At 38.9% G+C, this 23,888-nt stretch overlaps 1 protein-coding gene across 2 annotated transcripts in view; it reads right to left on the bottom strand.

The window, feature by feature from the left end:
* Positions 1 to 3,171: 3,171 nt before the first annotated feature.
* gria4a (glutamate receptor, ionotropic, AMPA 4a) overlaps positions 3,172 to 23,888 on the bottom strand; it is a 98,764-nt gene continuing 78,047 nt past the window's right edge. The window contains exons 14-18 of one of the 2 annotated variants that reach the window (XM_062419787.1): positions 20,382 to 20,580; positions 15,631 to 15,878; positions 11,223 to 11,337; positions 7,720 to 7,857; positions 3,172 to 3,336 (exon numbers count right to left, since the gene is read on the bottom strand). In XM_062419787.1, coding sequence (XP_062275771.1) covers positions 3,172 to 3,336; positions 7,720 to 7,857; positions 11,223 to 11,337; positions 15,631 to 15,878; positions 20,382 to 20,580 — 865 coding nt within the window. Of the gene's footprint in view, positions 3,337 to 7,719; positions 7,858 to 9,543; positions 9,659 to 11,222; positions 11,338 to 15,630; positions 15,879 to 20,381; positions 20,581 to 23,888 lie in introns of both variants that reach the window. The other variant, XM_062419788.1, reaches the window with a different exon arrangement.

Below are 23,888 nucleotides of genomic sequence, written 5' to 3'. Positions count from 1 at the left end.
TCACAATAACTGTCTCTTCAGAAGTGTATCCACTGTAGAAATCCACCATTTCTCAAATGTAGTGTTGCACTGATCCCCTGGACTGAGAGGAAGTAATTGGAAAATGTCTATCTAGTTCTTTTCAGCCACACAAGGATTGTTTTAATCAGCTGTTTGAGATACTTGTTCTATTCATGTGTTTGTCTGATGAGTTCTTATTGAATACATTTGATGCAGGACTGATGCATGATGATGTACCTAGTTGAGTTTAACATAGAAGTGACTTTAAAAGAAAAGTTGTTTTTTATGAAATGTTAAAGATTAGGGCATAACATTTAATGCAATATTCAGAACGAAGAAACTCAGATTGTCAATAGTGTCTTGAGTTTTTGATTAACACCAATCAGAATATTTTTTCCAGTGTATCAGGGCAGAAATGTCACTGTCATTGTTGAGATGCACTTTGTAGAGAATTCTGTCTAACAATGGGGACGGGAGAAGAGATGAGTGGGGAGGGGAAGACAAATCCAGAGAATAGGAACCAGATTTGAGAGGTGGGACAGAAGCAGTCCCAGAGACACAGCAGAATAAATAAAAAAATATGAAGAGGACAAGGAAGACAAGTAGAGGTGAGCAGGGAAAACACACACACACAGTAGCATTTTATGTATTATGACACCGTCCCTGTCTAAGTATTACCATCGTGCTAAACTTGTATTCCAACAAAATACATAAAATGGCAAACAAAAATATACTTTTTCCTTTTCTAATTGTTTCTCAGATATCAATGTGATGTACTGTATCCCCTAAGCCAATGGTAAATAGATGACGGCAGGCTGCTGTAGAATATAACAGATTTGAACAATTTCCTGGGATTGATTGCTGTTGCTGAGCACAGTGGATCCAATTATCTCCCCCAAAAAGTGCAAACCCCCTTTAGGTTGAACTGGTGATGGGATTTTTAATCTGCAGCCGATTTATATCTAGATGAGAAGACAAATGACAAAAAGCGCTGAGCCAATATCGAATGCAACACAAATGCTACACTTCCCCGAAATGTCAGACAGGATTGTTTCACCACACTACAGTTGTCACAGTGGCCCATACTCTCTAGAGGCCTGCATAAATGTTGTCATTGTATTGGCTTCACCGTTGAATACTGGAACCTGCACCAACAGTTTTTTGGGGGTAAAAACACTAGAGGACGATGAAAAACAGTGAATAAACTAATGATGCATCATACAGACAGACAAGGCAAAAATAAAATAAACAGAACCTCTCCTAGTGCTGCAGTGATCACTCTGAGCTGTGTATGCGACAATGTGTGTGCGTGCGTTCTACTGTTCGTGTGTGTCCGTGTGAGTGCCAGATGGACATTCAGTGTTGAGTAGGACACACAGAGACGATGGCATATTAATATTCTCAAGTTATCAAAAACAGCCATATAACAGAATGTATGCCATGGCCTCTGACAATCAGTGATCAATGTATTTTCTATAGTTCTCTATAGACGCATAGATATATATTTATTTTAATTATATATAATATGTAGATTTATAAAAACAATTTGATCTTAATTACAAGTAGTGGCATTTTCTTTTATATTCATTATTGCAATGAATTGTTATCTAAGATGATTAAAAAAGACAGGTGAGTTCTGTTTTGCTACGCAGTTATTTACAACGGTTTTAAAAAGCAAGCTTTCTGATATGATACTTTCCCCGGCCACTGGAAAAAGACTGAGGATCTCAAATGACACCCAAACTGCACATTAGATTCATTACTTAGAAAGAAATTGGAAATTGTACGTACAAGTCAAACAAAGCCTGCACAGCATAGACCAGTGTCTCTCAACCTTTTTCAACTTCTGACCCTTTAAACAAACAGTTCCCCCCCTCTGAACACTCAACTGTAAGCAAACGTGAAGAAACTAACTGCTTGGGTTAATTATTCAAGAGGACCTGAAGTTTGCATGTGTTTTTATGAATTTGAAAAATTTTATCTAAACTATCTTAAACATAATTTTTGCTTTGCTATTTCCCCAATCAGTCACTTCAGTAAGGTCCCAGTGTCCAGGTTGAGAGGCACCTTGTTGGGTAGCCATTTGAGATCTGCCCATGTGTTTTTTTTTCTTTTCACCACTGAATATACAGCTCAGACCTCAACTTTGCCCCTTGGCAAAAAAAGTAATCATCATTTTCCTATTGAGCATTTTCTACTGTTATGATGATGCTGTTGATGAAAGACTTTGTTAATTACTACTACTGCTATTTTTTTTCTTCTTTTACAAACCCCTGTGTATTCTGTGGCCGAGATGAGCCAAACATTTGTGTTCGAGGTTACTTCTGTATTGGCTGATTCCCTCGCTGGTTTGGGGCGAGAAATCATTCTATATGCGTAGTAAGAAAGCATTTTCATTCAGTTTGAACGGTCCGTGGCAAAGTAGAGGGTTTGCACAGACCGAACGTTCAAGCTTACAGTTTTCTGGTCTTCTAAGGGTGATTATACCTGGCACTCTTTGCAGGCAAGTTAAGATGACGATGACCACGATGATGATGATGATGAAAACAATGTTTGTCTTAGTAAGGCGTTGTCAAGGGGTGTGGCTAATCGGCCAACGTTGTCCAATGAAGACAGAGCAGGAACAGAGTAGTTTGGTTGTCTTTTTTTGTTGCCATCATCTTTATCACTATCATCATCATGATCAGTTTTGTGGTCATGTTCACAGCTCGTAGTTCATTTCATGTAAGTCTGTGCTGGCTTTCTTGTCAGTTTGTCGATATCAGGATGGTATCCTCCCAAAAAAATTTAAAAAAGGGAAAAAAAATAAAATGAATGCTGCAGGCAAGTGTGATAGTTGTATAGTTGTCCGTTGTTTTTTTTCCCTCACTGTTAAGTCCACAGTTGTATTTCACTTGCCTCTTGTAAAATAAGTCAGTGGCAGCAGGAAAGTGAGACAATGATGCGTAGTGTGTGTTTGTGTATTCAAGTGTGTAGAAATGTGTCTGAGTATTGATTTAAGTGAATGTGTATTTGAGTTTCTGCAACTATATGCATGTTTTTGTGTGTGTGTGTGTGTGTGTGTGTGTGTGTGTGTGTGTGTGTGTGTGTGTGTGATTGTATGTTAGCACATGTCCTTGTCCAAGTCTGTATGTTTGTGTGTCATTAAGGCACGGCAGGTGTTTTTGGTTTTCAGGGCAGTCCGGAGGAGACCACTGCAAGGCCGGGGTGTCGGAGGGAGGCGTGGCCAGCATGCACGGCTTTGGGGCAGTCTGGCGTCAGGACGCGGCCATTCTCCCCCACACTTCCTGTGATGGACAGACGGGCCTTGTTTCGCATGGCTTCAGAAAAAGACAGCTATATGAGGAGAGGTAGAGGGAAAAATGGAGAAGCCAGGAGGCAAAGAGTTGGGTCAGGGAGGAGACAGCAGAGTGGAGATTTTATGTGAATAAAAATGTTCTTATGTATAATATAGAAACTGTACAATAAATGCAACGACTGCATTACAGATACACACACATGCACAAAACACCCATATACATGCATGTGCCTGTACACATATCATACACACAACAATGCTAACAATTAGAAAGGTCTGAAGGTGCAATCACACATATAGTTGCAACAATTTTCTATGATGCATTTCTGTCCTTTTTAGTTGTGTTTAGATCCTCATCAACTCATTATAAGCAAACTAATACTGAAACATATTTAATAGATTAACCAATCAATCGTCAAATTAATCATCAACATTTTGATAGCCGGTAAATCATTCAAGTCATTAATCAAGCAGGAATGCCGAACATTTGCTCTGGATTCAGTTTCTCAGATATGAGGATTCACTGCTTTTCTCTGATTTATAGTATTATAAAGGGTTTAAGACTAATTATATGAAGGTGTTACCTTGTTACCTTTATGGACTGGATGCATAATTGATCATTAATTCAAAATTCAAAATTATCGCAGATTAATTGATCATGAAACATATAATTAGTCTTCAAGCAAAATGGTTTTGTAAATAAAATCAATGTGGACCATTAAGTAAAGTGTTTGCTGCAGAGAACAAGTTTCACCACAGCATGAATCATCACCGTATTTAACATTTGGGTTTTTAGATCATCTCAGGATGCTAATTTGTTATACATCCAGGTTTTAATGGCATTTCTCTCCTCATCCAAAACAAGCTGAACAATGAGGAGAAATACCATAGACTTCATTTGAATTAGCTCAAACAGGCATGGTGTGAATGCACCCCAAACTATACATTCAAATCTCACTAACACACTATCACTGTGCAAATATTAACACTGTTCTAATAAAGGCAAAAGTAAAGGTGAAAGCAGGCAGCAGTCAACAAACATGTACAAAGTGGACAAAAAAGGTTTGAGTAGTAGACATCTGCATTTCATAGGTGACCATGCATTTTGGGGGGGGGGGGGGATTTAAGTTATCAGAAAAAATCAGGTGAGAATTTATAAAGGGTAGGTTTTGGAAGGTGACTTTGGAAAGACAAAGGAAAACAGAAGGGAGTGATTTTTCTTTCAAGGTTTCAGATTTATAAAGAGGGAGTGACTGACTATACTGCTCAGAGTAGGGTGACACTTCACAGGGAGCGGCTACTCCATGATGTTTCAGTAACAACTGTGCTGCTACTGTCAGATAAAATATCTTGGAGAGCCAATTTATTCAGAGTGACAACTGTGCATTTTTTTTTTAAAGTAATGAGTTCAATAGGTGTTGCTTGCGCTGTGATTTTGAAACTTGTCAAAATTCCCCCCAATTTATGCTGCACTTGCTATAACTGTAGAGGGTGTTATACAGAAATCATTTGCAATCCAAATAAGGTAATCTCTGTAAATTAAGCAAGGAAAGGAAACATGGTTGGGCACTGTGGTTTGGCAGAATAGATGTGTTACATCATCCTGCAGCCTGCACCATGGCACCATCGGAGGTGCGACAGGCAGAAATGCCCAGCAGGTCGAACCACCTGTGTTTACACCTAGCTTTCCTTTAAAAGAAGCAATGTGAATGTCTGCTTATAAACAATGGTCTACATACTGTAGTCCTGGAAAATAAACTTTTTGGGCATATAGATTGGTAGGAAATACTTAAAAATAAGCTTTTACATGTACTATTTGCCACTACAGTTTCTCTGAAATAACAAATAGCCAGCAGTGTTTGGCTTTACGCTGCTGGAAACAGAGACAAAGGTTTTAATAGGTGCTGTCATACTGACATACAGCTCTGTTAAAAAAGAAAGATAAAACATGGAATAGGCATCTCTAAAAGTATAGAATCTTTGGTGAATATCAGGAAATATGAAAGCTAGACAAGTATGGCATCGGTCCAGAGTTTTCATAGCAGACTAGAGTCACTGGTAACATCAGTGTTATTGCTTTTGAGAGTAGTCCAAAATGATCTTCTCTCAAAACGGTTTATCGGTGGTTAACATTATACCTCATTTAGGTTGGCACCATTATCTTTGAACAGATAACAGCTGACATTTAGCCATTTTTTCTTTTGCATATTGGAGAACGATTGATCCTGTTAATTATCTCAAGGTGATTATCAAATATAAACCTATAATGCTAGTGAATCATCTGCTAAGCAGATCATCAAAAAATAAAGTTGGGTATTTCCTTTTACTTCAGTTAATTAATCTTTTACATCAATAAACATGAGTCATGCTTTTACAACATCACTGAGTAGCCGTTCTGTATGAAGTGTTTGCTTCATCAATTATTCCTCTGTAACTGGGCTGTCTGAAGTTGTCAGGGCTGGAATAAGTCAAAGTGCTTGTTTGGACTGTCAACAGCAGGGGTGCACAACTCTAGTTTATGAACAACTCATAAAAGGTAGATGGGAAAGAGTGCTGGCTATGAGCCACAGGAGCTGGGAGAGCTCAATTCAACTCTAGCTAATGTGCAGATGATTATTACTTGTGTATCTTGATTTGCTATTGGTAAAACTAAATGTTAGTGTAAATACTTCTAGTCCTGGCCTCCCTGACTTACATTTGATACACCTATTAAATATGGATCTATGAATATGTATCTAAATATAACCAACACAATTATTTTGATTTGCTATTGTAGTTAGCTACCATTTGGGCTAAACTTAAGATTATTTAAAATTTCTCAAGATTGACTAATAAAAGCATGTTAAAATATTCAACTAATTGCAGGTTGACTAGTTTTTATGAACCAATATTAAAAGCAATTAAAAACTGCTATCTGGAAAAAATAAATCATCCTGCTATTTAATTAAATCTATATTTTAAGGAAATGTTTGCTCAAAAGTCAAAAGTTGAGAGTTATCATTTTGAATAGGCTAAGTCGGAGCTGACCTTAGCAGACACTAACAGGGTATGTTCTGCTTTCATCCTCCATTCACCTCACACATTACTTTCCCAATGCATTTCTCTGGCATCATGGTGGTGCTAGTGGGATTACTGTGAAGTCTAATTATGAAAAGTGTTGCAAAAGACTGAACACCCACTCACATCAAGAATATCTTAGAGTGTTTTTCTCCCTGAGATGTCTATCACATTGTGTATCACAAGTTTAAGTTAGACCCAGATTGATGAAAAATTGGTGTCCACACCCTAGCTAATTAATTTGTAGCTGGAAGCATTCACATTTTAATGAGAAGCACTACATAACAAACTTTTGCTCTCAGGATAGTGAAGTAGACTATCTCAACAACCTTAAAATAGTTTTTCTGAAGAAAATACTAAAACATTAGAAGAAAATCTCAGCATTGAGATTCAGTTTTAGTATTAATAAATGTTTTAATTTATGCTGATTATTGTTCTTTTTTGATGATGACATCAATAAAAAAAGGTCCAAAGATTAGTTTATATGTACAGTATGAGAACTAAAATGATTAGTCTATGAACTGATGAGATGACAGAAAAGTAATCATTTACTTACAATTATAATTATGTATGGTATTATTTTTTGACTATTTAGACATTAGATTTTATAGACCAAATAATGAATCATTAATTGAGAAAAAACAATTAGCAGATGAATTGATAATGAAAATAATAAGCAGTAGCCCTTAGCACCATATAAACAGAATACATATTTAATATGTCAGCCTCTGAGGATGGAGTTGTGCATCCCTTCTTCATCATTTTTTCGTTAACTATTGGCTAAAATTGCAATGCAGGTGCCTAGTCAAGTCATCAGCCAAGAGCATCACCATCACTGTCATCATCATCATTATCATCATCATCATCATCATCATCATCATCATCATCATCATCATCATCATCATCATCATCACCATCGTCATCATCTGCAGCCAAAGACGATGGAACCAAATCTGTAGTCACAGAAATCTAACCCCAATCTGGCTTAACCGTACATTAACAACCAAACAAAAATCTAAGAAAATATTGAGGCCAATAACAAACGAAAACAGCCAAAATAAGCTTTCACGAAACATAAAAAAGCTACATTGGTTCCACAATGCTTGACCACATCCTCATGACCACATGAAGAACAACACGGTATGCGTGGGGCTGCTGCGACAGCCTCTACATTGACAGAACAATAATCTACAGCACCACCACCATGATCAACACCACCATTACCCCACCTATATGGGAGCCTCTAAATCCTACCCCTATATCTTGACCCCCTCGGAGCCGTACACGTTGTACCCCTCCCTATAAGTGGCTAGATTCTGGGTGCTGGGGGAGGGGCTGGGGCAGTGGGAGGGGCTAAGGTCCACCTTCATGCGCTTGGCTTCGGCCCGAGACTTGTAGCAGAACTCGACCAGGGCCACCAGCATGGCCAGGCCAAGGCCGCCAACCAGGATGTAGAAGACCCCAGCGACGTTGGACAGGCTCAGAGCCTGAGACGACTTGTCCTGGAGAGTGGGAGAGGGGACGTGTTTGGGGGAAAAGAGTGAGGGTAGGAGGGGAAGGAGGAGTTGAAGTCAGTGGAGATGGAGGACAGGTGTAGGAGAAAACAAAGGTGGAGGGTAAAACATAAAAAAGAAGAGGGGACAAAGTGGAGTCGAACAATGATGGATGAGAAAGATGGTGTGATCAAGGAATGGAAAGGCAGACGGGATAAGAGTTGGATGATAAATATGGGGATGTGGGAGGAAGAGAGAATAACGGAGAGAAATAACACGGAAGAGAAAATTAAGGAGGGGTAAGGGGAAATATGAGAGTAAAGAAGTGTAAAGAAGTGGGGGAAAAAAGCAGACAGAGAAAATAGAGAGTACACAGGGTTAGACACAGAGAAATGGAGAATCAAGTGAAAACAGACTCAAACAAACTTTGTTATTATACAGTCACTACTGTACTATTCCATGCTACTGAAAGTATGGCACATTGTGTTATCACTTCACTATAAATGATCATTATTACATTCTACTTCTACAACTACAATTACTACCACAACAGCTACAACATATGTACACATATACTACACAATTAACTACAGATCACATTTCTATTGTAACATAATGATATCAATTAACATCTAACAAGTCAAAAAGAGTGTATATCTTTTTTTATTAAATAAATCAGAGAGCAGGCTTTAATCTGAGCGGTGATGACACTTTACTGCTGTTTTAATTGAATTTAAAGGCTCCAGTAACCTATCCTAAACATCTAAAACAACTGTTTTAACTGGGGAGATCAAGGTTATAAATTAGCTGTTGCACTTAAATGGCAAATGATACTAAAAATACAGTAATTCTTCATCTCACAGGTCCGTAATGGAAAAAAAGGATGTAATTATAAAGACTATTTAGTACTAAATGTAGTTGCTTTGTGCCTATTAGAAGTTATTGTATTATTTCAGGAATAATTAATCAATTACTCATTCATTCATTACTGGAAACTTTATTCTCCATTTACTGTATTGTTGTCTCCTTTTGCATGTCCGTTGACTAAAAGGCTCTGGTTACAGTATCAATTCAAATGTTTTCTCCAGGAAAGTTTCTAGGAAATGATTAGAAAATGATGGACCTGTAAAATAAAGCATTACCAAGAACTTCTCCCAAGTTATAGAAATAAATAGGTGACCTAGTCCTCAATAAATCCCATACATAAAAGCAATTTATCAACAGTTCCTAACAAGATATACTGATGCTAAAGCTAATGAGACAGTGGTATTCTTATCTTGTGGGTGAGTTTCAGGCTAACAAAAATGGGCTTGTGTATGAGATCAAAGCAAAAACATGAAAGTGACAACTGTCTTATGACAATCAAAGTTTATCTATGTAATAGTAATTGTAATGAAGATGGGATTGCCACAGATTGCTACAGAAACTGAACAAGAATTTAAGTTCAATCTGATGCATGTTTAGTTAAAATGTGGTCCACCATCAAAATGTAAATAGGAAAATTATGTGAGGAAGTAGTTTAAATGAACAGTTCAGTTTAATGTGGAGCACATTAAAGATACTGTATGTTTCAGGTTAATTGAAGGTATTTAAAAAAAATGCTATGGCTAGAACAGTAGTTGCAGTAATCTGGAGCGTATTCAGGATGAGAGTTTCAGGCTAGCGTTCTGTGGGCCGCAGCAGCGTGAGACTGACCTTACTTCCAGAGTCCTTGGGTCCACATTCTCCCTTGTCATACCACCATTTGTTTTTCAGTTTGTCTAAGACGCCTGCTTCACTCAGTTTCAAAACTGCAAGGTTTACCGGGGTTCTTCGCGTGTAAAAATAACATAAATAACATCATAGGTCATGTTATTTTATGTTATTAGGGTAATTTCACATTTGCATTTGCACAGCTCAGTCACATTGAAAGGTACTTTTTTGTTCAGATCAAGTGACCTAGCATGGATCCCACTGAGTACATGTGTGTATGCTCGTTGAGGAGGGGCTGGGGGGAGCGAGGAGCTAAGGCGAGCTACAGACATATGAGTGGGACCCACCTTTGTCACTTCAGGTAACACACCCATACTGCCCCTGCTGAACCTTCACCAAACCAGAGGCAAGTACTGTTAAGGCAGGACTATTGACATCGGGCCCGCACTGTGCTACGACTGGGAGAGCAAGCTACAGATGAGGAGCTGAGAACTCAACTCTTCTGGCTTTGGAGGTCAGAGTAAGTTCCTTATCTTGTTACATGTCTAATATTTTCTTGTTGCAGTCAGATCTCACTTTCCATTCCAAATTTCTTTATTGTATTATTATAACTAAATGTATCGGTAACACACTGAGGCACATTTTTTCAAATCTTGCAAGAAGCATGATGGGCTGGAAATGTTAATTTAGGGATTGCTTAAATCCAAAAATGTCAACTCTATACTGCTATTGTATAAAAGTTCAAAGCATAAAATTGCAAATTTGCTAATATAGAATAACCTGAATTATTTTAGGGGAAAAAAGTACTATAAATGTTTGATACATAGAACAAACTACAGAAACCATCATTTGTACTATTCTTCAACACAATGAAGAGAATAATGAAAACTGAACAAAAAATACTCAGAATATAATATCTGAAATCCTCCAAATGAACAAGATATATAAGAAACCTTATCCTGTAATTGCATTCTTCTTCCCTCAATTATTCATCTTCCTCTCTGCCAAGTCAACCCGAGTCTAAAGGAATCTGAGAGCTACAATTTCACTTGGGCCTTGTTTTTCCATTAAACGTTTTAAAACCTGTTTCAAATGTCATGTTCTTGAGAAATTCATTTTTCAGTTGGCATCCTCCTAGCCCTCGTCTCTTTCTTCTCCCCAGAGCTGCCACTAGGGGGTGAATATTCCTGCCTTGACAGTAATTGCTCTCTTTCTTTTTTTTTTTTTTGCATTTATCCATCACCAAGCCTTCTGTCCATTACCTCATAGTCTGAGAGGGATACCCAGATCAGTGCAGAATATATCAGAAAATATTTTTCATGAGGTGTGATTGTTTTCTCTTGGCAGGCACTCAAAAATAAATCTTTACATGCATTTGAAAGCCAAATAGCACAGCTGTAAGATTTCTTTTTTAATTTGTATGTCAACAAGCTCAATCGTTGTACCTTTGTCATTGGGTCTGAACCTTTTACATAAAAAGGCACACACTGCTGACAACAGATGCAACATTGTGCTGCTGTGTGAAGCCGCAGGGTGTCAGTTTTGCCCTCGCTGTAGGTACTTGACTCTTTGCCAGGGCAGATGCATGTATTACACACTGGAACAGGGGCCGTCGCAGGCTTCCAAGCCAGTGAGAGGCCCCCATCCCTTAGTGGTGGGGTGGGCAGACAGAGAGGGCTAACCTTGGAATCCCCTCCCCCGCTGCCACATTCTCCTTTGTCATACCACCACTTGTTTTTCAATTTGTCCAACAGGCCCTGCTCGTTGAGCTTTAGCACGGCCAGGTTGACCGCGTTTCTTAAAGTAAAAAAAAGGGGGGACAGATAAGATAAGAAGTTTGGTCAGAGCAGAGGATGGAAGGACAGACAGACAAGATGGATGTGGAGGCCAAAGGCAGGAGAAAGAAGGGGAGGGCAACAAGGAGCAAAGGGAGCAAAGGGAGGAAAAATCAGAAGGGTTGAAGGCACAAAAGTGGGGAAGGATGCACCTAATACAATGCTCTCTCTTACTCTTTCTCTTTGACTATCTTTTTACTTCAAATTTATGTCTGTTCATTTCAGTTTTGTTTTATAGAAAAGAAAAAAAAGGATTTCCAGTCATTTTTGTGTTCTGCTGCATCTCTATTTTGTTGCTTTCTTGTACTGGGCTGCACTAACAGAGAATGCTCCACAGTGTGTGTCAGATTGCTGGTATAAAGTGTGTTAACCAGGTCTCTGCAGCATGCTGATGATGCTCTTGTGCTCTCCTGCTGCTCCTTTACTAGTCTCAGTGTGTGTGTGTGTGTGTGTGTGTGTGTGTGTGTGTGTGTGTGTGTGTGTGTGTGTGTGTGTGTGTGTGTGTGTGTGTGTGTGTGTGTGTGTTCCTACAGGCCTCCTGCTCACACACACCTGAAGGGATTGACCTCCAAACAAATTTCAGGGACACAGGGCTAAATATCAAACATTCATGCTGTGTGTGCACATGTACTCAGCTATGCTCTGTATATCTGGCATGTTTATTACAAGAGGAGCTTGAACTGAGTTCAGCTACTGAAGTGATTTAATAATGTGGTGCATGACTGTGTCTGTTGAGGGATGGTATTAATGTTTTGTCAGATATTAGGTGATGTACTACAAAGAGAGTATACTTTAAATTATAGCTGTTCATTTTCTAAAGCATATAATAACGTTTTATATTGGTGAATGTTTCCCACCCTGTCAGCCACTGGCTGCTGTTTATTTTACCATACAATCAAGTAAATTAGCAGGTATTTGAAACCCACTTGAGATTGGTAATTTAGATCAGTGTCTTTTTATTTATTTTTTAAAAACAGTTATATTGATTTCCTTGCAATGTAGCCTAAAGCATGGATCTTTTAAAACATGTTTTGAAGGTTCTCTCAACACCTGAGGATCAGCTGCTAAGCAAAAGTAATTCATCTTTTTTATGATGCTCAGGTTTGCTTCACTGCTTTGTAGTTTTCAGCAACCCCATGAATATCATTCCACAACAAACTTTCAGATCTTAGATATTGGCACCAAGAAGACTTTAAAGAATCCATTTCTGATGTCTTACCGTGCAACAATAACAGAACTGAAGGAATAATAACGAATACAAAATGATCACTGTGTTGGATTACATCTTGAGTTGCTTTTGGTGGTGCGAAGAACTGAAAACAATGGCTGCCTTGAAGTTAGAAAATATGCATTCAATCTAAACAGGGAGCTTTAGAAATTGGTTGGCAGCATTGTAAAGTATTTGCAGCTGTGTATACCATTTAGCTGAAACATGCAAAAATAATGCCCATAAACACATATCTCTCTTGATTACCACATTTATATATTCCCTTATAGTTTAAGTTTCGCATTTTGTATGTAATGTTGCACAACTTAATGTAAACATTTTTTTGTATTTATTATGTATACTGTGAACTTGTTTCTATTTTTTGTTATGTATATTGTTGATTTTATATTCTGTATTTATTTTGCACGCTTATCTGTCAGCTATATGTTAAGTCGTTGCTGTGGAGGAATGAAATCACTAATCTGGATGTGCTGCACACGCTGTCTAACGACAATAAAACTTCACTTGACTAGATTAGTAATATTCACTGTCAGCAGCTTTTATAAATGAATTTCCACCGTGTTCCTTATAAAATGTATTTTGTCCTGTCTCTCTTTCCTCTGGTATGTCTCTCCCTATTTGCAGCTACCTGCAAAAGACTTTCCTGTTGTCCCATTCTCCTGCACCAAACTCTGCTGAACACTCTTTTGTTTGTGAGATGCTGTAATCAGCCATGCTAATCTCAACAAAAAGGTCACTGCAGACACTGCCTGCCTGTTTATTAGTCTGCCCCTTTGTCTGTACACCTGCCCATCTGAAAGTACCATCTCATCTATAGTGTGTTGGTGCAGTAGACTGCAGTTTACAGAAGCTTGTGACTGTAAGGTTGCTGTTTCTGGATCAGGCAGGCAAATAGAAGTAGCATACTGTTTTCACTCAATGGCTACTAGATATGTGGCCCTAAAAAATGGGCAAGAGATGATTGTGATCTGATGTTTATCCACAGAAAATATTATTTTCTATTGGCTATATCTATCTGCAATTTTTAAAACACATTCTACCTAAATATAAGTTAGCAATCTATCACTGCTAATTTGGAGGGGTTCTAAGTAAAGATTTTCCAGAGATTAAGAGAAAGACATTGTTCTCTGGGGTTATCTAATGATCTACAAACCATGACTAACTACATTAACAGAAGAGGTATGGATGAAAACAGTTCAAACATATCAAGAGTCATATCAAAAATAGCTATATTTCAGAAATCATACATCCCTAACATTCATTTTAAACATCAGAGTATTCATTCTCAGCATCAACATAATCAAGGCTGTGATCAGTGCAGCGAGAGAAGAGGCAGGCTCACCTGACATGCACACTCCCAGCCACAAGTGTGCACTTGGAAGATCGGATTTCCGCTGATTGAGAGAAGCCAGAGACAACCGTGGATAGACCCAGGAATGATTTTTTCTTTTGGTGGGAGGGAGGGGGGCTTAAAAAGGGACCTATCCACCCGCTGTCTGTCACTTTTCCCTCATAAACGGAAAAACCTTTGCATAAACAGTAAGGGATAAGCTACAGTGACTGGGGTTTTGAGGGACTTTTTTGCTCCGCACACACAGGGGAAAGTTATAGGACAGGATGTGAGGCACGCTGTTTGTGTTTTGCCTTTCGTAAGGCAAATCTAAAAATGTTGACAGAGAGAGATGGAGGGACAGAAGAGAGAGCAAACGATGCGGCTTCTCTGAATTTAGTCAATTATTTTTCCCTCAGCAGGCAGCTGTCACATTGTGAAGACAAAGTCTCTATACTGCTGTCATGGTTACCTGAGAAATTAATCATTTGCATTGCTCAGTGAAACCTTCTGGGACTGTTTGGCACAAGTTAACAAGCCAGAATTGAACAATTGTCTGCTGAGAGAAAAGTAAAAAAAAAACTGACCAAGTTTAAGACTTGGATTCAGTCACTTTCTCATTCATTCCTTCCATCTTATGCTCTCTTTATTAAGATTTACAGAAACCAACCTACATCTTAAAAAACAACAACTAAAAACAAAACAAAAAAACAAACAAACTACTTACTTATTTCTGGATTTGGTTTTTAATTTGGTATTGTTCAATTACCAATCAAATTGACCGTTTTAAGAATTGAAGGAATATTTTTCGTATTAATTTGTGATTGGATTTTTTTTGTGGGATCCTGTATTATGTTTATGTCCTAGTCCCCCCATTGGTCAGGCCCCTCTATTTCATGTTTCTCACTTCTTAGTTTCCTGTTCCTCTATAAATTCCCCCTTGTGGCTCTGGACTTAGTAGCAGCAGTCTGAGGTTCTGCCTCTCCTCTCGGTCAGTTAATAAATCTCTTTTATCATTGTCGTAATCATAATTATCACCATCATGACTATCATCTCTAAGGATGAAAGGAACAAAGGCACAGGACAGTGGACAAATGGACAGTTACCTGCAAGGTGGCCCTGTGGAGAAATTAAGTGATTGAAAGGGCAACAGGAAAGGAAGGAGGGACACGAAAATTAAGGGACGGACAAATGACTGTGACAAAGGACAAAGCAATGGGACTTACAGGCCCTACGTTAACAGAAAGATGGCAGGAGAGAGTGAGGAAAAGTAGAGCAGAATGAGAGATAGACTGAGAAAGATAAAGAATTCAAGAAGTATAATGAAATACAATCAACATAATTAACACATGTCTATGTCGCTGCTGTTGGGTGAAAACTTATAACTGTTTCTTTGTTTTTGAGCTTAAATGGTAAATAAATAAATTGTACTATTTTTTATGAGTTATGACGCCTTGTTCTTATGAAAGACAGTCAACCTCCACTGATTAATACATCAATGCATTGTCATCAGCGGGGAAAAAAAGATCAATTGTATCTAAATTCTTCAATTTCAGAGGTGAGAAGTCTTCATCTAACAGCAGTGACAGGTTAATCTAGGTGTGGTATAAAAGGCACAGCAGGGTAGGTGGAATATCGCAGCAATAGTACAGTACCAGCGTGGTTACTGTTTCCTATTGTTACACTATTCCACCCACCTTAACTGTGAGCCTTTCGGTGTAGCAATTCCATATCCTTTGGAGTCCAGGTTCCCTCCGACTTTCATGGTATCGCAAGGCTTGCGCTGCTCCGTGTACTCATTCATGGTGGACTCTAAGAGGAAGGCGTACTTCCCCTTGGACTTGCGGACCCTCGCCACGCCCTCTGCTGTGGTTTTGGTGAAGACAGTTGGCTCGGCAGACTTCATGTATGACCACATCTTCTCGTATACGGCTATTTTGGATCTCTGGGATGGAGGAGGGAGGGCAAGAGGAGAGAGCAGAGGTTAATTAATAGAGAATGTGCTACCATCTTGCTAACATACAATGCCAGATTTTCTCACAGATGATGGTTTTCATAGCTCAGTGATGAAAAGCTTTCCAAGGGAGGCAGCACAGTGTAGGGCAAGGCACTTACAAATTATTTCACTTGGAAAATTGAAAGATGAATGTCACTTCTTAATAGCCTAAATCTTTGACAGGTGTAGGTATGGAAGAACAGCATGGATGGCTGAGGTCTAACAAGCAAAGGACATAGAGTCATTTTTTAGGCTCTTTGTGATATTTGATGTTACCTCAGTAGATAACACTGTGCAATGAAGTGACCCTGCAAAACAGGGTTCAGGCAATTTGACAAAACTGTCACTGTTGTAGCTCAGTAAAGGTAGTTTAGCACTTTATGCTTTTTCAGTTGAGTGTAACTATATTCCTCCAAAATACAAGACAAGTTAGACATTAATGTAATATTCTATATACAGTATGTATGGCTGGTGATATCTTACTGTCAACAAATCCTATAAAAATAGCAAAACCAACAATTACTCTTTCTGAAAAGTTGTTGTTTGTGAAGCCAAAACGTGACACAGCATATTCCTCTGTTCCATAGACCTGTTGTACAGAAACTATTAAAAACAGAGGACACAGCTGACATGTTCCTTCATTGCGATGAACTTGGGCACTGTCCATTTTGAAGCAAACTCAAATACACAATCCCAACATTGTAAATACTACAGTATAAAAACATACACTAAATGTATATTAATCCGCAGCTGAAAATAGGCCCGAACCGACAGACTTTTTACTCTTATTTGAGTAAAACTAGAGCCCAGTTTTTTTATAGGAAATTACGGAGCCTATATATTTGTGTCCTTTTATTAAACACAGGGTAAGGAAGTTGGAAAGCGTTGAAAGACAGACTAACACATTGTTGGTTTTTGTTTGTTTCAGGGGATTTGTTGACAACAGGAATACCAACAACAACCATTTAAGATTGGTTGTTCCAGCTCTTTCTGATGTATATCAAACTGCTGAGGCTGATTTCCACTCTTACAGTCTTTGAATAAAATCACACTGCTGATGGTTTCTCTTCCATCGTCGATTTTGATCCTCTGGCATATAATGACATTTATAACCACATTTAAACAGTATGGCTCCCTTGTCAAGTCAAGCATCAATCTTTTCTTTAAATGAGTTTCTGGCTGGAATTGCTGTGTAGTGATCCGATGCGTAGTTATGAATTCAGCCGCCTGCTCTAACAGAAGAGCTTTTGAGAGGACATCTGTCTGGTATGATGTATTGTCTATATATACGTATATTGCGTCTATACCATGCATATGTGAGTCTGTGTATGTGACTATTGACTGGGCACCAATCTGTATACGTATGTGTGTGTGTTTGTGTGTTTGCATGTGTGTTAACTGTGTGTACTCAAGAGTGAAAATAACAAGCAGGAGACGGAGACAAACTGTCATCCTACACAAGCGTCCTGTTTCTTTTTTCTCTTCCTCTCTTGGTGATAAAGTGTTATACAAGCGACAAGCCATGGCCTCATCCATGTGTGTGTGAGTGTGTTGCTATAGTGCATGACGGACACCTATTCCATAATAATGTCAATCACATCCAAGGGGCTCCTCCTCTCTCCATTCTACCCTTTCTCTCTCTCTCCCTTCATTCTATTCTTTCTGTTTTTATTTCTCCATCTGTCGGCCAAAGTATCATGTTCAAGTTTAATCCATCCATTCATCCCTCAGTCCATATTTTTTTAAACATTTTTTTATCCACCAATTTCTCTGTCTGGACACAGCAAAATGTGCGTGTGATAGAGAGAGACACAGTGATGATGATGACAGCACACGCAAAAAGCTGCGTCTGGCCTTGGAGGGATGGATGTGTGACAATATGGTGTGACTCTTTCAGATTTTTTAACAATGACTGAGGCTGTGAAGGAGGAAATGGATGCTGAGTCACCTTGAGGCTTCCACACTATGGAAAACAATAAACGTAGACATACAAATCTGCTTGCATGAGCTGTGCCGTGGATACTTACAAGCGCAATGCATTGACGCATACATATGTGGCTGAATATGCATGCTTACATACAGAGACGAGCGTACACACACGCACACACACACACAGAGATAATTAATGGTGGTGGCGAATCCCCCTCAGCTGTGGGAGAGTAAATTGCTTTTTCACCCTCCACAGATTTCAGACCGCTCGTTATGTTGATGATGCCAGAGCCGCTCATAGAAGCACAAACTGTCTGCTACACAATTCAGATATATTACTACAGAGCACGACTACGTGATGGAGCAGATTTATTTTTGTACATATGATGACACTGCTGTTTTGCCAACACATTCACATAATTAAATGACCAAATAGGTTGATTGTACCATGCACTCCAGAACGACCAATAGGAGCGTTTTTTTTGTTATGCCATCTCCATCTCCAGCTTTCCAAAGTTGTTACAAATCACTGTTAAACATTGTTATCTTGTATGACGTGACAATGCTGTGGTGGAGGTCTGGTTAGGTTTAGACACAAAAACCACTTGGTTGGGGAAAGATCATGGCAAGCAAACAGTGGCCTCCTGCAGCAAGTCCACTTTTTGCCATCTACCTAGCCATCCACCTAACCCACCACCTCTGAATATGGAAATTTGTTACCTAATAAACATGTCATCTGAACTGGCACTTCTCCATGGCTCTATGGCCACTAGATGGCGTCTGTCACTCAAACGTAACTATAGGTCGGTCGTGGCAGTGTGTTTCTTGGGAGGAGGGGCTGTTTGACAGGCTTTTGCTCATGTCTGCAGAACAAATTCTGTCTTCATCAGTTTTGTGTGTGTGTGTGTGTGTGTCAATGTTTCTATGTGTGTATACTGCACTGCACATACTTAACTGCAGTAACGGCAGTCCACGTTAGTGAATGGGTCAATGGGTGAAGCCACTCTAGGTTTACTCTAGCCCACTCTGCTATCATTTTCTGTTTCCTATTTTATTTTAACAGCTCACTTCTGTTTATTCTGTTTCAGCTCTGCCTTCTTCTGTTGTCCATCTTTACTTCACTACTCTTTAATATCATTATTATTATTATTATTATTATTATTATTATTATTATTATTATTATTATTATTATTATTATTATTATTATTATTATTATTATTATTATTATTATCTGCAATTAAATTAAATGCAACAGGAGTGTGGTAAACGAAAAAATACTAATTATGTTTAGGAGGGTTTTAAAAAGTTAATCCAAAGGAGCAAAATCGAGGTGATAGCTTTTTTTATTCAGTGTACTTGTCCAAAACATTGCTGCTATCACCTTTTTTAAAAACAAATTAGGTAAAACCAGAAATTACAGCTCACACTATTATTTTAAAATGTCCTTTCATTCGATCCAACCCCTTGAGAAAGTCACACATGCATTCATTGCCTCCCACCTGGACTATTGTAAATTGTTTTACACTGTTATTAGTCACTCGTCCTTGTCCCACCTACAGTCACAGAGGAATTCTGCTTGGCATTTTGGCTTTTGTATGGACTCAATAAAAGAGACCACGCTCGTACTAACTTCCTCTTACTCACTCACAGTTCTGCTTTTAGAAGTGACTTTCAGATTCTGGTGCTTGCATGTAAAGCTGTAGTCCTGTAACTTTATCCAAACCTCATATGCTGTCACTGGATCTTTGCCCCTAGCTCCTTGATTATCCCTTTCCCTTTCTAATGTTCCCTCTTCACTCTGTACCACAAGTGAACAGCAGTGCAATAATGGATGGGATGGAGGCCAACAAAACACCACAAATCAAAGCAGTGTTGTTTTTCACCTCTGCAGAGTGCATTATTTTGCATAAACGCACATGGGTGTACATCATTATACATTAGTATGGTATTTATTGTATGACATTGTGTGCATTTTAGCCATAACACACATGCTGAATATATTTCTTTCCTCATAAAACATTTGAGATTTTGAAACCTTGTATTGTATATTCATGTTTGCCCCCCCCCTTTTTTTGCTAGTGCATTGCTGTCCATAAGTGGAATAACAAGAAAATATTCACATTAAAATGTGTTGCATCTATTTGTGCTTGAGGATGTGTTTTACATACACACAAATCAATGCTCCACTGTACTACTAGTGGTCAAAAACTACACAAAGTTCCTTCAGGGTAAACCTTTTTTTTTAAGCTAATTTGACAAACAATCTAGATGTCATGAAAATCGGTTTCAGTATATGTATCTTTAAGCTGTGATGATATCCTTGAAACCTTTTGCTTTAAAAACAAGTATGAACACAGGTGGTTATGTTCCTAACGATGGTTCTACCAGCAAGATCAGCACATTGAAAATACTTTGGCTGTTCCACAGTTTCAGCTCAATAGAAAATTAACTTGACTTAACAAAGCAAAAGCTTGATACCTCTCAAGGAATCAAATGAATGAACAGAGCACGTTGAGTCCATACCCTGAAGAACTCCTTAGTAGAGCCTGAGTCCAGTGTCCCGTACGCTATCTCTGTCTGTTTGGCTAAGTCCTCCGCACTCTCTATGGGGGACACCATCCGCTCCACAGTGAGGAAGGCAGCCAGGTTGGCCGTGTAAGAGGAGATGATGATAAGGGTGAAGAACCACCACACACCTCCAACAATACGTCCAGAGAGAGACCTGGAGAAAAGACAGATGGAGGTGAGGAAAGAAGGCGAAAGCGGGAGAGTGAAGAGGTGGAAGATTGCAAAAGAAGGCAGATGAGAAGATGAAGGAGATGAAAAAATGGCAGCAAGGTGAGTGAAAGAGGATGAAGGAAAAGATGAAGGTGAAGGTAAAGGGATAAAATGAATAAAAGAGGAAAACAGAGTGATGGGGATTAGCAGAGAGAAAACAGAGAAGGAAACATAATTAATTCCTGGGTCAGAGATATGAAACATACCGCATTTCCCATACCACCGTGTGCAAGACTGTGAAACTGACAGAACTGCCAAGTAATTGTCTTTCAACCCCTGAACCAGTTCAGCACACACAATAACAAAGGCTACATGAAACAGATTGTAATCTGGGCGCTCCTCCATCCCTCACATCCTCTCTCCCTCGTTCCTCTTTCTCCATGTTTACTCTCTTTATCTAACAATTGTGAGCAAGAGCATCAAAGTAAGTGGCAATTCATTTTGTTTGCATGAACTTGTTTTTTTACTGAGTAAAGGGGAGAGAGTAAGCAAGAATGGGCACAATAGGGCAAAAGACAGAAAGATGGGAGAAGGTAGGTGTTAAATTCTCTTCCAAGAGCTGCAGTCAATAAAAGACACTGACATTCTAATGAGTGCAATCAGTGACATAAAATAGTGACAGTGACCTAACCCTAACCCTAACCCAGAAAGTGAAAAAGGTATCTGGAAAGACATACGTTTACATTTCCTCAGCTATCATAAAGGTTTAAAAATGTAAAAGAGCCATCACAGTCAAAGAATGAAACAGAGGATTTTGTAGGATTCAGGTTTCACCTAATGTCATTCACATTCCTCACTAAATAAGCAATTTAAAAATGTGTCACCTTATGTCTAGCCATAAAAGAAGAGTTGTACTACTATGTAGTTCTCTTGTTCACTTTTCATGGTGCATTTTTACTTATGCGTAAATCCTGACACAATCATAAACAGACACTTCAGTTATTTTGGTCACATTCCTTCTTGTACAAAGTTGGAAAATAAAGACCTGCATTGTTTCGACAGGTAGCTGTTTAATGATACCACAGTATGATTGTGAAGATGTGTGAGTTATCTTGAGGGTGAGCTGGGTTTTAATGAGCATGTGCTGAAGAGAGAAAACAGGAGAGAGAGGCGCAGTGACGCCTGACTCGGCATAAATTGTCACCTTTCGGAGCAACTTTGCATTTTGCTGCTGGTCAAAAGACAGCACACTTCTTTGAAGACACACACACACATACACACTGGCACAAATACACACAAACATGAACTGGTAGTGTATGTCCAAGAAGGATCGTTTATCTAAATGATGTATACTTTGCTGGAGAAGGAGTTGTTACGTTTTCTTTTACACTTATTATGAGACAGTGGATTTTTTTTTTTACAAGATGAAGCTTTGTGGTGCACTGATAGACTGATAGAGATAGAGCTGTACTGTTGACTTTCAAAAGCAACAGACAAGAGTTTCACATATTAAATACACCAACAACACTACTTCAACTATCAGTAAAATATTGTTGATGGAAATGCTGATGACGGTTATGACGTGATGATGACTTACATGCAGGAACATGGATAATACGTATTTAAAAACTCCCACAGAGGCTGAGAGCTGGGTTAAGATATGTATCTGGTGGTCAAACTTTCAGCAGGACCATTCATCAACATGTCAAGTCATTTTCTTTCGTAAGGAATACATTAACTATTAGTTTAAATTACATCTTATTGATATCTGAAGTGAAATTTGTCCTGTGTTTGACCTACAGTATTCTAAATGTTAAGATCATTGGGCAGATCACACTGCAGAGGCTTGGGACCAACTCTAGTTCTTGGGCCAGTGCTTTAGACAACAGCAATGACTAAAATATATTACGATGTGGGAGAAAACCAGAGCTCAGGAGGAATACCCAATTACAGGATAAGCTCCACACAATATTCATAAGCCTTTGGACTGATGCCGTGAGAGGACAGACTGTGTAATTAGAAAACACATAGAATTTTACAAACAACCAACTGTTCAGCTGTGAAAATGAACTTATCTAGTGCCCCTAATTATAAGTTGGCAGGTTGTAGTTAGATTTTGGACTGAAGTTGGGCTACAATAACATGAGGCTTTGAGTAGGTTTTTGTGTGTGCATAAATGCAAATAGTGAATCTAAACCCTGCAACAAACCTTATTAAATTTAAACCTAACCCAATTAATCCGACTTCTTCTGCAGAAATCAACCCACTAAACAGATTCCTCATAAAGCTGGAGTAGGCAGTTATCTGGAAAAGATAATAAAAATGCCAGGATTTGAAAATACAGCCCTCCTCCTGCAGCTGTCCCCCCTCCCCTCTCTGTTTGAAGCCTCTCCCACCACACAAGAACACAGCATGTGCACGTAATAATTCATACATGCACGCAAAATAACAGTTACTGCATGCACTCACACATACTACTTCCTTTCAAGGCACAACAGCCTTTAGTTAACAGTAAACAGGACTTCCTCTCATCTGTAAATCAGATCATCAGTAAAGAGTGTCCCATCTCCCTACTTGAATTCAAGTGATATCGTGTTTCACTTCTGGGAGCCAAGTTCACTTTCATTGAAAGTCTCTTGCTCCGGTGTTGTTGATAAGATTATGCACTGTTTCCCCCGCACTACAGGCAATAGACTGATGATTGCATGTTGTTTTTCATTCTGCTCTCAGTTCATATTCCCGTAGTTTTTCTCTCTGTTGCTGCAATTCCTGCTGCAATCCCATCACGTCTTATCCATCGGTATCTCACTACTTCCCTGCCCCCCAAACTTTCTGGCCCAATCCCAATGCATCCCCTAGGCCCTAAGCCCTGAAGCCTCACAGACTTAATTGATGTCCCCTGGTAAGTGGTTGGGTGTGAAAAGCTAGAGGGCTCAAAAAGGTATAAAGAGGAATGAGACGGCACTTTTGGACATCAACAACGTTCAGATGCTTTTGGTCTGAACGCCCCATAAGACAAATATCGAACCCATGTGCATGATAGATACCCATGTGCAAGGGACAAAATGCCTGATTTGAATGTCTTTCAGGCTCTCAGCTGACAGAGTGGATGAAAGGTAACAGCATCACAAAGCAAAAAAACTAAAAGAAATGGTTGATGAATACACTACGTGTGTACATTTAGGGCATACCAGCACACCAACTATGCCAGGCTGAACACCCAGATTCCAGTTTGTTTACCGTTTTTAATTTCGGGGCTTCCCTGGTAACCCCATATTTAACTGATTTAATGTAACAATGCTATGAACTGTG

The sequence above is a fragment of the Scomber scombrus genome, chromosome 5, assembly GCF_963691925.1.
Source record: "Scomber scombrus chromosome 5, fScoSco1.1, whole genome shotgun sequence".
Taxonomy (NCBI): domain Eukaryota; kingdom Metazoa; phylum Chordata; class Actinopteri; order Scombriformes; family Scombridae; genus Scomber; species Scomber scombrus.
The sequence above is the reverse complement of the archived record's forward strand: the minus strand, read 5'-3'. Positions and strand labels throughout refer to the sequence as shown.